General features: G+C 40.2%; 1 protein-coding gene across 3 annotated transcripts in view; it reads right to left on the bottom strand.

Moving 5' to 3' along the window:
* PLA2G4A (phospholipase A2 group IVA) overlaps nt 1-15,195 on the bottom strand; it is a 270,597-nt gene that overhangs the window by 132,127 nt on the left and 123,275 nt on the right. For all 3 annotated transcript variants that reach the window (XM_088482227.1, XM_088482226.1, XM_088482229.1), the window contains 2 exons: nt 10,952-11,088; nt 9,410-9,632 (listed from right to left, as the gene is read on the bottom strand). In XM_088482227.1, coding sequence (XP_088338353.1) covers nt 9,410-9,632; nt 10,952-11,088 — 360 coding nt within the window. The remainder of the gene's footprint in view (nt 1-9,409; nt 9,633-10,951; nt 11,089-15,195) is intronic.

The following is a 15,195-nucleotide window of genomic DNA, read 5'->3' as shown; positions in this document are numbered from 1 at the left end:
CTCTGTTCCCCAGGGGGGTGTCTCCAAATTATCAGACGATTTGTTGTGGAAATAGTCAGCGCTGGCTCAGATCACTTTATGCCTGCAAACAACACACAGTGGGCTGTCATTCCTATCAGCAGAAGAGCATACGGCGTCCAGTGTATAATCACACACTGTTTGGAAATCACCGGAGAGGTATGTATAGTCACAATCATGGTATCCACAAAATGGGGGTTCAGCTCTGACTAGTTTTGCCCCACAAAAACGGGCTTATCTTTGATTTACAACATAGAGAGCATTATTGACATTAGGAGATCTGCAAACATCCAGTTTGGATTAAATCAAGGTTTTTTATTAACTGTTTTTTTTATATAAGGTCAATTATATTTAACATATGTTCTAAAATATTTTTATATGTGGAATTTATATTAAATAACATGTGTATTTGACATAAGTATTGGAGTCCTGACTGATATTTTATGCCATCTCACTATATTATTAGGATAAGCGCAGAGATAATTCTATCTTCATTTCTAGTAAAATGTTAAACAAGATTTCAAAAATGCCTATTATATTATTTTTTGAAAACTTTCTAATAAAAACAGTACACATTAAAAAACTTAGATCAAAGCAAGACAAGTCCAGCTCACCCATTATATGCTACTTCAATGCAAATTGTATCAAGACAGAAACAAAGAACAGGCACCACCACGGGCACTATGTTTGCCCCAAGCAATGCCAAATTATTCATGAGCAAGTGGGAAAAGGATTACATCTGAAGCAGGCATGACTTTGGGGGTAGAGTGTGGTGCTATGCCAGAAATACACTGACAATAACAATTTCACCTGAAAGGGTACAGAGGAGACCTTACAGCATTTCATTGAGTACATAAACAACCTGACTTTCACATTAACAGTCATTATATAGTATCACATTTTGAATTTCTAGATATACAGATCTATATAGAAAACAACAAGATTGAAACAAGAATATACAGGATATAAGTAGATGTAATCAGTTATATACTCCCCACCAGCGGCCACCATTATAACCTGCAATTTTTTCACACTAGGTCATATTAGCACCATGCCTTGCCCATTTCTTTCAGATGAAGAATGCGACAAGCTTAGCTCCGGACAAGAGCAACTTGGATTGGAGGTTGGTGCTGTGCCACCTCCTGTACAGTGAAAATATGGAGTTGAACTTGAATGTCAATCTTCATGTGAAGATCTGAGTTTCCTGTCATCTGTAGCCATGTTTGAATCTTGTCTTTGTCAAGGGCTCTGTAGTGTGGCACAATTATGTATTAGGTGCACAGATGTATGGCATAAATATGTAGTGAATGTTCTGTAGTGTGGCTTAATTGCGTTTTGGGGCACTGTAATGTGGCTTAATTATAAATGTGGTGTACTTTTGAGGCATATGATGATTTTGACGAAAACCAGATCTTGTCTAAGAGACACAGCAGATACTCTTCTAAAAATACAGAACATTGCATGCAAGAGGACATGATCATGGTCTCAGCAGATGTTACATCGTTATACATGATTAAAGATCACACAGAAGGACTGAAAGCTACATCATGATTCTTAGACCAAACAGAACTGGACAAGCAAAATATCACGTTTTTAAAAGAAAGTATCAATTTTTTTCAGCATAACAATTACTTCTTTTTTAATGGTGACTATTATATCCAGCGCATCAGAACAGCAATGGGCATCAGGTTCACCCCCAGTTATGCCAACCTCTTCCTGGCCAAGTGGGAGGAAGATCACATATGGCAGAACTACCCATGGGAGGCGAACCTGTTGTCATGGCATCGATACGTTGATGATGTCCTTTTTTTTCTGGAGAGGCACAGAGGAAGCCCTGGATGATTTCTATTCCAAAATTAACGACAATGATCTGAATATCAAGTTCACTTTTAATAGGAGCAAGAAAGAAGTACATTTCCTTGACCTGACCATCTATATAAAAAATAACAAGCTCCAACAAAATGTTTAAAAAAAAACTTACCGACACTAATAGCTATATCAATAAAGAAAGTGAACATTTAGAAGTCAGTTCTTAAGAATCAGAAGGAACTGCAATGATACCAAAACCTGCAATCAACAACTAAAAACCATGGGAAATAACTTCCTCGCTAGAGGGTATGAAAAAAGAATTGAAAACGTAAAAACCGAGGTACTGAACACTGCTAGAAATCTTTTTATACCAAAAACTAAAAGACCACAAAATAACAAAGAATGGGCTTTCATCACACAATATGGAAGCCATCATATGCAAATAAAAAAAAAGTCTTTAAATGCCATTGGCATATTTTAAAAAAAGATCAGATTTTATCATCAGTCTTACCCCTGAAACCCTGTTTTATCTATCGTTGAGCTGAAAATTTAAAAAGTAAACTTTTACCTAGTGTTCTTGAATTTAATAATAATCCAGTGCGTACCAAAGTTTCCACAGATGCAGTAGCTGTGCCATGTGCAAAAATGTGAAATTGGAAACATCAAAAATAACCGATTTTAACATAAAAAGGAAAATATCAGATTAAGGATTTTATCCATACTACCTTCATTGTATACATCACTGAATGTTCCTGTGGACTATTTTATGTTGGCTGCACAACAAGATCGCTTAAAACAAGAATGGCCGAACATGTGAGAAATATTAAAAAGGATTTGCCACCCACTCTCTTTAAGAACATTTTAAAGAAAAACACAATTGTTCCAACGACCACTTAAAAGAACTTCATGGGGATTCAAAACATTAAGGCAACCTGGAAGAACAGAGATCAAGAATCAATGTTGGCAAAAAGTGAGATGAGATGGATATATATATATATATATATATATATATATATATATATTAGGGATGTGCAGGCTCGGATAGGTTCGAGTTTGCACGTGGAGTTCGGATTTTTCCCTCCAAAAAAACGGAACTCAGAAAGAGGCAAAACGTCATCTTACATGGACGAACATCATCATTCCTGGACTTTTGTCCAGGAATGATGATGTTCGTCCATGTAAGATGACGTTTTGCCTCTTTCTGAGTTCCGTTTTTTTGGAGGGAAAAATCCGAACTCCACGTGCAAACTCGAACCTATCCGAGCCTGCACATCCCTAATATATATACTCTCAAAACCATCCATCCTGATGGACTCAACAAGGATTTCAAATTAAAATGGTTCCCCTAACAGCCTTTTTTATTACCGATTTCTCATCTAGTTTTTTTACACATATTTATACGATTCATTGCTTATTTGCACACTCTTAAAAGCTATGATTTTCTATCCCCTTTTTAGTCAAGTTTTTTATAACATTAGCTTATTAGGAGTTTTAAAGGTATTTTTTGTGTATTTATTTTTCCTCTATTTATTCTCTGTTTGCATCAAAACTAAAACATGGATCTTCCAAGATGTCTGCCGAACCATGTCCTTCCCTCTGGCATCTAAAACCGGAAGACCTATGACAACTACCTGTTTCTACGAAACCGGAAGTCCCGCCCACAAAACCGGAGGTCCCGCCCATGCTTACCAGAAGTCAGAACAATGGCACACTTTTTTCATTATAAATACAGCCACAAGCAGAACAGCATGCATCATCTTTGAAAAAGAGCACTGAGCTCGAAGCGCGTCAAGACTGCTGCATGGCTTTGGAAGAAACCCGATCCAGAGTCACCACAAACTGTTAAGCCACACAGGGGTAATTCCGGAACCCCCTGTTTGCAACACAACGCCTATTTGCCACAGAACTCTGGTACGGGTCCATTATAATGGAAACTTTTTATGAATTGACTTTTTCATATGAATGTTGTGCTAGCACAGCCTACCAGGATTCATTTAATGGCTTCTTAGCTAATCGTATGCATATTTTTTTAACACTATTATTGGCTTCTCAGCTGATTATCCTGTATTTTGATGTGATTTTATATTACTGTCCATATTTTTCTCTTTACTGATTGTTGAAATAAATAATTTATTCTTTATCAAACATATTTGCACTATTGGATGCTTTGTCTCTTATTTTTTATTACATGTTTCTACCGTCATCAAAATTACCACTGCCAGCTAGACAAGTACAGTATTATTTATTTCTTTACATCACTAGCACCAGAGGTGCTTTACTATTGTATATTTCAAGATTCATATTTAATGGGACAGGGTAGACCCTTAAGTTTAGCACTTCCAGGCTGCTGGTGCATTTTGCGCACCTGATTTAGCTTATTTGCCTTTTACATTGGGGTAGCCTGGTCGTGCTACATAGATGACATCTTCTTTGTATAAAAGGGTGATGAACAGTCTTTGGAAAATTTTTGCGAATTTCTAATTACAAACAGCTACAACATTAAATTATCATTTGATAAGAGTAGAACGCCCATCAACTTTTTGGATGTTATGGTCTATGTAGAAAATATGAGAATTTGTACTAAAAATTACTGTAAGGAAATGGATTCAAGATCGTACAATACTGCCGAAAGCTGTGATCAGTTTAACCGGCTTAGACGTAATTGTACGGATACAGAAACATTTATGGAGCAAGCCACAGAGATGAAAAAATTATTTTATCATGTAGGTATGAAAATTCGAGAATAGAGAGAGAATTAGAAATGAGCCAGAGAATGGAGACAAAAACTTTGGTATCTATAAAGAACAAAGATGAAAGAATAAGAGATGATAAATACAATTGGGCTTTTGTAACAAACTATAATTCCCAACATAAAGAATTAGAACATGCCCTAAGAAAACATTGGTCCTTGCTCCAGAGAGATCCAATTATAGTACCATCAATACCCAACAAGCCCATCTATATCTACAGGAAAGAACCTACATTTAAGGGATCGCCTGGTAAATAGTGCCCATTTGGACACCATAAAGAAACCAGGACAAATGTTATCAGTTGGATTCTATAGGTGTGGAAGTTGTATTGGCTGTAAGAATATTAGAGGTACAACAACAAAGCAGTGTGAAATAATTTGTATTAATGATAAAAAAACATGAGATCAAAGAATTCATCACATGTAATACCAACAACATAATATATGCCATAGAATGTGACTGCAATAAATTTTATATCAGTAGGAATACTAGACCCCTAAAAGACATCCAAAACATCAAAAAGGGCTTAGAAACGCATGCGCTATCAGCACATTTTAAGAAAGTACATGCATGTGCAATTAGTAGTATTAAGAACTTTTATGGCATTAAATCAATAAGAGGGGATTTAAGCTGTAATGATATCACTGAGCTGATCGCAAAATCTGAGATGAAATTGATTGATCAGTATGGAACATTAATACCAGGTGGCCTGAATAGCGACTTTGAGATTAAATGGTTTTTGTGATTTTATGACTGTTTTATTTCTAAGATTATTTTAAACTATTTAAGATTGGATTTTCTATATGTATTTAATTGTTCTAGATCTACTGTATATGAGGTCTCCACTTCAATTTCGTAGATTTATACATATTACCATGAGAAAGGGACTCTTTATGATTGCAATGGGACTACAGGAAGATATACCGTTTGTTATCCGGAAAAGACTACAGAAAGATGACCTCTGGATCCATTTTTGCAATATGGACTACAACAAAATGGCCGCCGGGATTCACTAGGTCATTGACTTCCAGGTAGTCTAGTCCTGACCATAGGGACAGCATCACTTCCGATGCGACCGGCACCAGGAAGATGACTATTTCCAGATACATAGAACATGTGGACATTGGTGCTGCGTCACTTCAGGTTGGCATAACCGGAAGTCACAGCAAAACAGATGGCAATGGAAGTGTTTAGGAATCTGTATAAGTGATAACTTTACATATATATGGATTGATAAGAAACTGTTACACATGAAGGAAGGTTAGATATCACATGTTGATTGTTTATTGTTTGATCATGCCAGCAGTCCCCCAAACCTTGAAAAAGATCCCATTCTGGATCAAAACGAGTCAGTGGGGACTTCTGGCAATTTTAGCTTGCTGTGTGGACCTACCCAAAGGATAAGAGGAGGGGCTATTTGCAGTCTTTTTGGGATCCCTTATATCATCAACCGTTAAAGGACCTTTCTCATACCATCTTGTTTCCTTGGGTATGAATTCCACTTGTTTGATTTTTAATGGATTTGTGATGTTTTAATAAATAATCTTTTGGTAATTTTACCTGTCCTTTTGGCTATATGAATAAAACCACCCTTGAACATTTGGAGAAAAAAGGAGGATTTTTTTTGTTTGGAACCAACCAAAGTATACGTTACATGCCTGATTGACCAGCAAAAACCGTGAGTGCTATGTGTGGGAGGCTACCCCAATAATTATATTCATCAGTCTTATAGTGAAGAAGTCTTTTTATATAAATATTGTATATCGTACATAACATGTAAAACTGGATTACACACTTGTTTGTTGTTTTTTTCTCTTTTTATGTTGCCCTGGTATACAATTATATATGGTGAAATATAACTACTGGACAAAAACAGGGGAGTACTATTTTTCATTCTATATTATATATGCCTCAGAGCCATTAAACCCAATCAATTTCTTGATTACAGTATATGTAGGTAAATAGAGTCTACTTGAGAGTGGGAAGATTCTTGTCCCAGGTTTTTATAGGTTATATCCATCTGCGATCTTGCACAGTTTATGGCAGTGTCTTGATGAGATCCAGATTGTCCATACACAGAAAAATTTCACTGTACTTGTTCAGCCTATCTTTATAGCTGCTTCTCTTCCTCTGCTCACACTGTTACTCCACGTCAGACCACTATACGAGAAGTGTGCAATATCAGGGACTCAACAGGACACTATTTTGCAGGTGATGATGCTACAGACTGCCTGAGATGACTGATTGCATATACTAGGGAGGTGGAATTGTACTTGCAGCTGGAAGTCACAGAGAGGTGGAAAGCTCTGGAAATTGAACACACAGTGACCTGGATAAACATTGGTGATATGGAAATTACAGCAAGCTGGAACAACACTAGAGATTTAGAAACTGGAAAAACACAAGAAACTTGGAAATTACAGCGAGCTGGAACAACACTGGAGGATTGGAAATGACGGTAAACTAGAACAACACAAGCTTCAAAATCACAGTGAGCTAGAACACAACTGGAGGCTTGTAAATTACAGTAAACTAGAACACCAGAGGCTTGAATATCACAGTGAACTAGAACACAACTGGAGCTTTGAAAATCATAGTGATCTGGAACAATAGTGAAGGCTTGGAAATCAGAGTGAGCTGTAACAACATTGGAAACTTGGGAGCAGGAACCTAGAGCCAAGTAATCAATCCACATGGGAGAGAAGTAGCACTGACATCAATTGCCACTGCTGCAGGGATTAAATAGGACACCCTGGTCGCTGACTGACCTGGCTGAATATGTCACAGGGACCCCAGAGTTTTTGATTGGCTAGACGGGTGACATCACACAAAGATGGCGGCACCAAGGAACCAAAGATGAGGAAACTTTGCTGGAGGACGCCAAACCAGTACACACCGGGCATCCAACAGTGGGGTGGGGGTGTGAGTTTCGGGGGCTACTTCAGACACAATATCAATCCAGCGTGTGAAAACCATTGTTTTTCAAGTACATTTGCCTCTCTCGGAAACATAGTGGGTGCTGCCATAACCCTACAAATACTGGATATTGATTTTGGCATGTTTCACTTATTTCCATGTCATGTACATTAATACAGTATTTATCTTCTATTGGGAAGTAAATTATCATCTGGCACCTCCAGCATATTTGCTCCTACTTGTTGAACCTATTACACACATCACACACACTAACAGTTGGATTCATATAGTTTGCACTGGTACTAAATATAAGTGTTATATAATATTCTTTTTTGAAAACCTTCTAAAAAAAATGACACATAAAAAACAATACAAGATCACTTAACTTAATATATGCTACATACTGCAGGTATGAATAAAGGCAGAAACAAACCGTTAAAGGCAGCAAATTAGGGGGGGGGGGGGAATTCAATTAGAGGCGATACATTTTTAGTGTTAATTTAGGAGGGTGTCCCAGTGGTTCTGAACCAAGTCCCACATTTTTACCTTAAAATAGAGTTCTGCAAAATTTAGCACCTGCTCAAAGAGTCCCATTAAAAATAGACGCGTTTACACCAATACAGATTTAATGCGCATTAACTGGCTGGATAATAGAATTGGGTAAATTCTTTTTTAACACCAGTTTTGCAATCTAACACATGATAATGGATTACCGCGGCTATTTGACTTCAGCCCTAGGTCTGTTAATTTAATTCAAACTTTTAACTTTTCATCACATAACGCCTTTAAAGATATTTATTCTGAAGGTGCATATACAAGGGACGATTTTAATGAACGATAACGATATTGTTCATATCGTTATCGTTCAGCCCGTTAATTTTTTTGTGCCTTCCAACCCTCAAACGACCAGCGATGCGCGGGCACATATGGACGATAACGATATCATCCATCGGCCATGCATGCAGGCCAACCTGGACGATATCGTCCAGGTTACATAGGGACCCGCGATCGCTGGCCCGACGTTGGTGGGTTGGTGGTGTGCTGGATGAACGATACCGTTCATCTAACACACCAGGAAGGTGCAGGGAGATCAGTCAGCAATATCGTCATCGCTGACTGTTCGTCCCGTGTGTAGCCAGCATTAAGCAATTCTTAACTAACACTGTAAAACCAAATCAGGGGGAGCGAGGATCAGGGCCAGACTGGGACTAACAAGAGGCATTTAAAGCTCCTCTTGGCTGTTCAAGCGGCTCCCAGCTTCCCCCGGTATGCATGATGTGACATCATGTCACGTCGTGCCTTACATCAATCCCGATGAATAGATCACTGGGAGGAGGAGCTACTCAGCCAGGACTCCTAACAGCTTAGTATCCGATTTCCAACCCGGGACGGATCTAGGCTTTTTAATTAAGGAAAAATGTTTTAACAATTAATATAGACTCCTGCTCTTTCTATATCTGACTCCTCCAGGGGAGTGTCAGCCCATCTGACTTGTGCAAGAACTGCCAGATGGCCAATCTGGCCCTAGCTAGGATACACTTTCCAGTAAATCTACTATGACATTTTAACACATTTTATTATGATGCAACTACTGTATGTAAAAAGGACAGTATGAGAAATCAAAAACATTTGTCAGAGTGAAACATATCCCCATTAATTAACCCTGTTGATTTAAACTATAAATGTTGATGAAGGTTACCCATGCTGCCATTTTTAATATCTGCTGAGAAAGCTATGAGGCTATAGCTATGCATTTCAGCCAATATGTTAGGCTTATTTGTCATGGTTGAGCCACAGCAGAATGAATAGGCCAAACCACATTTGTTAATAGACTTCTTGAAAGTTAGTTGTCTTAATTCCAGGAAACATTGTCTTCACTACAGTACATACACAATAGAAAGTGAAAAAATTCTTACGTCTTTGATGAGAGTCTCCCCAATGAGCATAGAGAAAATATCAGTGAAAGTAACAGGCTGTCCAGAGCTTTTCTTCTTCCACAAAGCTTCAACGTAGCGTTTCACTTTCTGAGGTGTTAGCAAAAGGAGAGGGCTGTGACTGACATTGTTCATAACTTCTTGGTTTATTTCCTTTGGTCCTTTGCTGGGGAACTCAGGATGAGAGTAAAGTGTAGACATATACCTGCAGATAAAACATGATGGAAGCATTTATGTACATATACATACATTCTATGCAACTTACATAGGAACTATATAATAATTCTTCGCAAAGCCCATTATGAATAAAATGTCTGTAGCAATGAGGATCATTAAAAAAATCTATCTTATTGTATCAATGAAGTTCATTGTGGCTAAATCACAAGCTGCTACTAACCAATAAGAGTGGTTTTCTCATGCTTTGCCCAATTACAATAAAGCCAGTCTGTATATTTTTAGTTAATGACACGCCTCTTAGCTTGTCCTTCCGCAAAGGAGCCTGTATGCAACATCTGTGGGCATTTTTTTCTATTCCTTATTGCAGAGGTTCCCAAACGCTGTCCTCAAGGCTCCCCAAAACTTCAGGTTTAGAGATTTCCATGGTTAAGCACAGGTGGCTTAATTAGTACCTCAATTTCACTTAACCACCTGTGCACAACCCAGAATATCTTTAAAACCAGAACAGTTGGGGAGCCTTGAGGACCGCATTTTGAAACATCTGCCTTATGGATTAAAAGCCTGAAAATGCCAATGGATTTAGAGGACTAATATATGCAAGAAATAAAGCTTGGGGAGCATTTATATAAAGTATTTTCACCACTGCGTGTATGTTTTTTCTCGCAGTATATTTTATTTAGCACCATAGGTTCCAGTGGACCCTGAATGCGAGAGAATATGCTAGTAGTTAAATGACTTGCTAAACACCAGCGGTGCCACATTTACTAAATGAAACACATATCAAAAAGTTATTCCATGTGCTTTGATGTGTTATGCAGGACAACTTGCATGTAACTGAAATACGAACAGTGCACAAAAGTTTTGTTTCTTCAACCATGCTGACTCAAAATGGTTACATACAGGCAGATTGTACAATATTCTTCCAATGTATTTACCATGAACAACCAGATAAGACAAATTTTAAATGGGCACTTACTATTATATAAAACCACCGTCAATAGGATTATAGTCTGAAATCCTTTAGCTATATGGGGATCTCAAATAACTACAGTGCTTTATTCTTATTAAAAAATTTACTGATATTAACTTCTGAAATAGTTACTAATTTCTTCCTTTTCAGAATTAAGTTATACGAATTGAAAATTACAGAAAAAATGCTGCCTGTACTGTGTACACTTGATTACCATCAGAAAAACATTTCTGAATGCAAATATTGACATAATTTGTATCTGGGAAATGAGGCACCATCAAATTTATTTTAGGCTGCTCAACATGTATGAAGATGTCTACACACTAGTCCAAGTACAATAAGAGATAAATAAATATACACAACACAATATTAATTACCATGTAGATCCAGACAAACCAGCAATATATGTGGTGCAGTCTAGAAGTCCTGATTCAAACAAAGCCTTCATTACTCCAGAAAAACCAACCATGGCACGAAATCCTCCTCCTGAGCCAAGAACTGCAATTACAGGAACCTGGAAGACAATACATGAAAACTGCTAAATTAATAAATATATAAAAAACCGTGTCATGATTTTTCATGAAACATTTAGAATGTTCCAATAATGCAATCCAAATCATCAGGCATTCTCTGGGGTTCTCCTTTACTAAAATGAAACATGCAATGTCACTTACCCTCACTACATAATAAACACATTTCTAAATCTCCAGCAATAGTAGTTTCATGAAACTTCAAATAATTTGCTAACTCTTTTAATATCCAAAGTATAGTCTATGTTTAAGTAAGAAATGCTAATGGAACTGGATGATTATTCTATAGCTGCAAGCACTGAGCAAGTCATGTGTATTGTACCACTACTGCTATGCACATAACTACATATACCTTTAGTTATTAGTAACTTTATTGGTAACTTTAGTTATTAGTGATCATTGAGGCTGCATAGCCATAGGCTGCAATAGTCACTTTTAGATTCAAAGTGCTAGATTACAAGTGTAATTGCAATTTGATAACTAAGACAGAATTACGCCGGAGTTAAGCTGGAGGAAAACTGAGGGAAAACTTTCTCAAAATCACAACACTTTCTGAACAACATCAAGCAACATACTTATGTGAATTACCGAACTCACCATCTGCTGCTTTATGCATATCCAGGAAACTCCTTAGTGCACTCGCTGCTTGGACATTGCAAGTACTTCCCTATCTGCGTGCTGCTCTTGTTTATTGATCTTTGTTGTTCAAAACACTTCTGACCGGATCGGCTCTGTACATTGTAAGTTTTGCCTTCATACTACAGAAAATCTTGTTTGTATTGCTTTTTTCCATTGCATCGCATCTATCCACTTTAATCATTCTTTTAACAACTAATTCCTTCACCCACTACTCCCATAACTCTTTATATTTTACTTTTGGAGTTGCGCTCATACATTAGCAGCACTGTTCTTGTACCTGTACTTTTGAACAATGAACAACTTTTACCCACACTGTCCCTACATCACACAGACTCCAATTTTTCATCTCGCTTATTAGCTTGTCCACAGCATGAACACCCTTTTTTCAAACACCCCCCTTATTCAGTGTCCACATATTCCTCTACTTTATCCATCCCCATCCTCCCCCTCTTGTCTCCTCCACTTGCTGTTCCCCCTTTTAACTCTCATCAGTCTGCTTTCCAACCCACTGCTTCTTTCCCTCATCTTTCCTGTTCCTCCACTCTCAACCACCTCCCTCCCTCCATGGCTTTGCTTCTCCACCACTAAGCCCCATCATTCCTGGTTCTGCCTGTCACCTTCAGGGCTGCCAAGAGAAATTCTGTGCCCGGGTAGAGCGACATTCTGTGGGACCACAGAATGTTGGGCATGGCTGCACCCATTTGTGGGTGGGCCTAGCATGTGCGATGGTCCCACTCACAGGAGCATGGCATAGCACCCAGCAGCTGGCACTAAAGTATTCACTACTGTATTAGGATGGCGGGACAGTCCCATAATAGCTGCAATTTTAGCAGGATGTATTTAGATGCTAAAATGTAACAGACAAAAATTAAAGTGCTACAACTTTATTTTGTACATTTCTCAAGTAAATAACACATAAACAAAAACTATTTTCTGTCATAGAGATAGATGAATGAAGGACTTCATTTTGACATAACATCAAGTCATCATAAACACACACTTTGCGCAGCACATATCCTAACCCACTGCTCCATGCTCCTCCCTCACTATCTACCTCATCTGTGTCGCCCCTGTCTGTCTGCCCCTCCCCTTTAGATTGTATGCTCTCACGAGCAGGGACCTCGTCCCTCATGTGCCTCTCCTCCCCCTACTTATAGGGGTAACTTTATTAAGAATTGAGTTTCCAATCTCGTGTGAGATTGTAGCAAACTCATTGTGGAATTAAAGTTTCAAATAAACCACCTCCTGAGCTGCGAGTTTGCCAGAAACACACAGATCAGTGTGATTTGTGTATGTTTCTTTGTTTCTTCCCATATACCTAATATAAAATGTTTTTATAAAAAAAAATTACATAGGGTCACCCCCCAAAAGCCTAACCAGCCCCGGACTTGCCAGCCAGTCCTGGTACCTAAAATTACGGGGAACAAAATTAGTAGGGTTCCACCATAATTTAGGTACCACCACTGTTCTCACTGAACAGTCGGGAGCCGGTTAGCAGTGTATGTGGTCACACACATACACCGCTAATGGTAAGTATCTGGATCGGGTACTCTGTTTGTTATTTTGCAAAAAAACTCCTGGATGCTATGGAGACCAGTGCGAGAATGGAGGTGAGTATAGGATCTTCTTTGCAGGTCATTCCTCACAGATTTTTTCATGGGAACATCTGGCAGCAGGTAAGTATGTGTGAGTAAGATTGGAGGGTACGTGCGCTCCTTGGTTGTGTGTGTGTGTATTGGTGGGGAGAGGGAGGAGGGAAAAAAACGGGGGGAGGTTGGGGGGAGCAGATGGCTGTGTGTTGTGGTGGATGTGTTGTTGTAGAACAGAAATACTGGAGGCTGGATGGGTGGTGGAAGAAACAAATACATTTATTTGTATCTGTGTGTGCACATAGGGGGTGGTAGTTGCTCAGTAGGAGGCACAGTGCTCCTGGAGGATAAATGTCTCTTAGATGGTTCGTGGCAGCACACACTGCCCAGTTGTTGGTGATTTGGGGTACCAGGGCGTATCCACAGTGTGGGGAGTAGGGTCAACCCTTTCAGGGGGCTCCTTGACATGCGGTTCAGACTATTGCATGCTTCCCTGCTGGACCTATGGTCGACAGACTTCTGAACTGGGATCCCCTGTTGGAGGTGATCAGGGGTGCTCCCACTTTGCGGCGTCCCGCACTGGTGAGGAGAATGGGTGCTGACCTACTGGTAGGTGCCCAGGTCCGTTGGTGTGGGATCAGTTCTTCTCAAAGTCCAGTATGATGCCGCGGTGGGGGACGTGCACTGTTTCAGTGGCACACGTCCGTGGATGCAGTGCAGGTGAAACCTGTGCTGCGTGCGGTGGTGTGATGAGCGCGTGCAGCGCTGTCGTTTGGGGGTGGTGTGAGTGGGGACCAGCGTCCGGTTAAACGCCGCTGCTGCCGTTCAAGTGCCCGGATTGGGGCAGATGTAGATGCAGGTGGGTTCAAGATGGGTAGGTGTCTGGGGCTCTCCAACGCGTTTCGGCACAGGTGCCTTCTTCAAGCCCCAGACACCTACCCATCTTGAACCCACCTGCATCTACATCCGCCCCAATCCGGGAACTTGAACGGCAGCAGCGGCGTTTAACCGGACGTTGGTCCCCACTCACACCAGCCCCAGCCTCTGCCAAACGACAGCGCTGCACGCGCTCATCACACCACCACACGCAGCACAGGTTTCACCTGCACTGCATCCACGGACGTGAGCCACTGAAACAATGCACGTCCCCCACCGCGGCATCATACTGGACTTTGAGAAGAACTGATCCCACACCAACGGACATGGGCACCTACCGGTAGGTCAGCACCCATTCTCCTCACCAGGGCGGGACGCCGCAAAGTGGGAGCACCCCTGATCACCTCCAACAGGGGATGCCAGTTCAGAAGTCAGTCGACCATAGGTCCAGCAGGGAAGCATGCAGTAGTCAGGACCGCATGTCAAGGAGCCCCCTGAAAGGGTTGACCCTACTCCCCACACTGTGGATACGCCCTGTCACCCCAAATCACCAACAACTGGGCAGTGTGTGCTGCCACGAACCATCTAAGAAACATTTATCCTCCAGGAGCACTGTGCCTCCTACTGAGCAACTACCACCCCCTATGTGCACACACAGATACAAATAAACGTATTTGTTTCTTCCACCACCCATACAGCCTCCAGTATTTCTGTTCTACAACACATCCACCACAACACACAGCCATCTGCTCCCCCCAACCTCCCCCCGTTTTTTTCCCTCCTCCCTCTCCCCACCAATACACACACACAACCAAGGAGCGCACGTACCCTCCAATCTTACCATATCTATCCAATAGTAGGATCAGGTACCCCTACTGTACGGTGCAGCACCATCCACACCTGGACCCCCTCTATCTCTCTCTCTCTCCCCCCCTCCCTTCCTTTTTTTTGTCCTCACACCTTCCCCCCTTCATCATCCAACCCCCT

Source organism: Taudactylus pleione, unplaced genomic scaffold (assembly GCF_031769625.1).
Source record: "Taudactylus pleione unplaced genomic scaffold, aTauple2 ptg000283l, whole genome shotgun sequence".
NCBI classification, from domain to species: Eukaryota; Metazoa; Chordata; class Amphibia; order Anura; family Myobatrachidae; genus Taudactylus; species Taudactylus pleione.
This window is presented reverse-complemented; position numbering and strand designations above follow the sequence as displayed.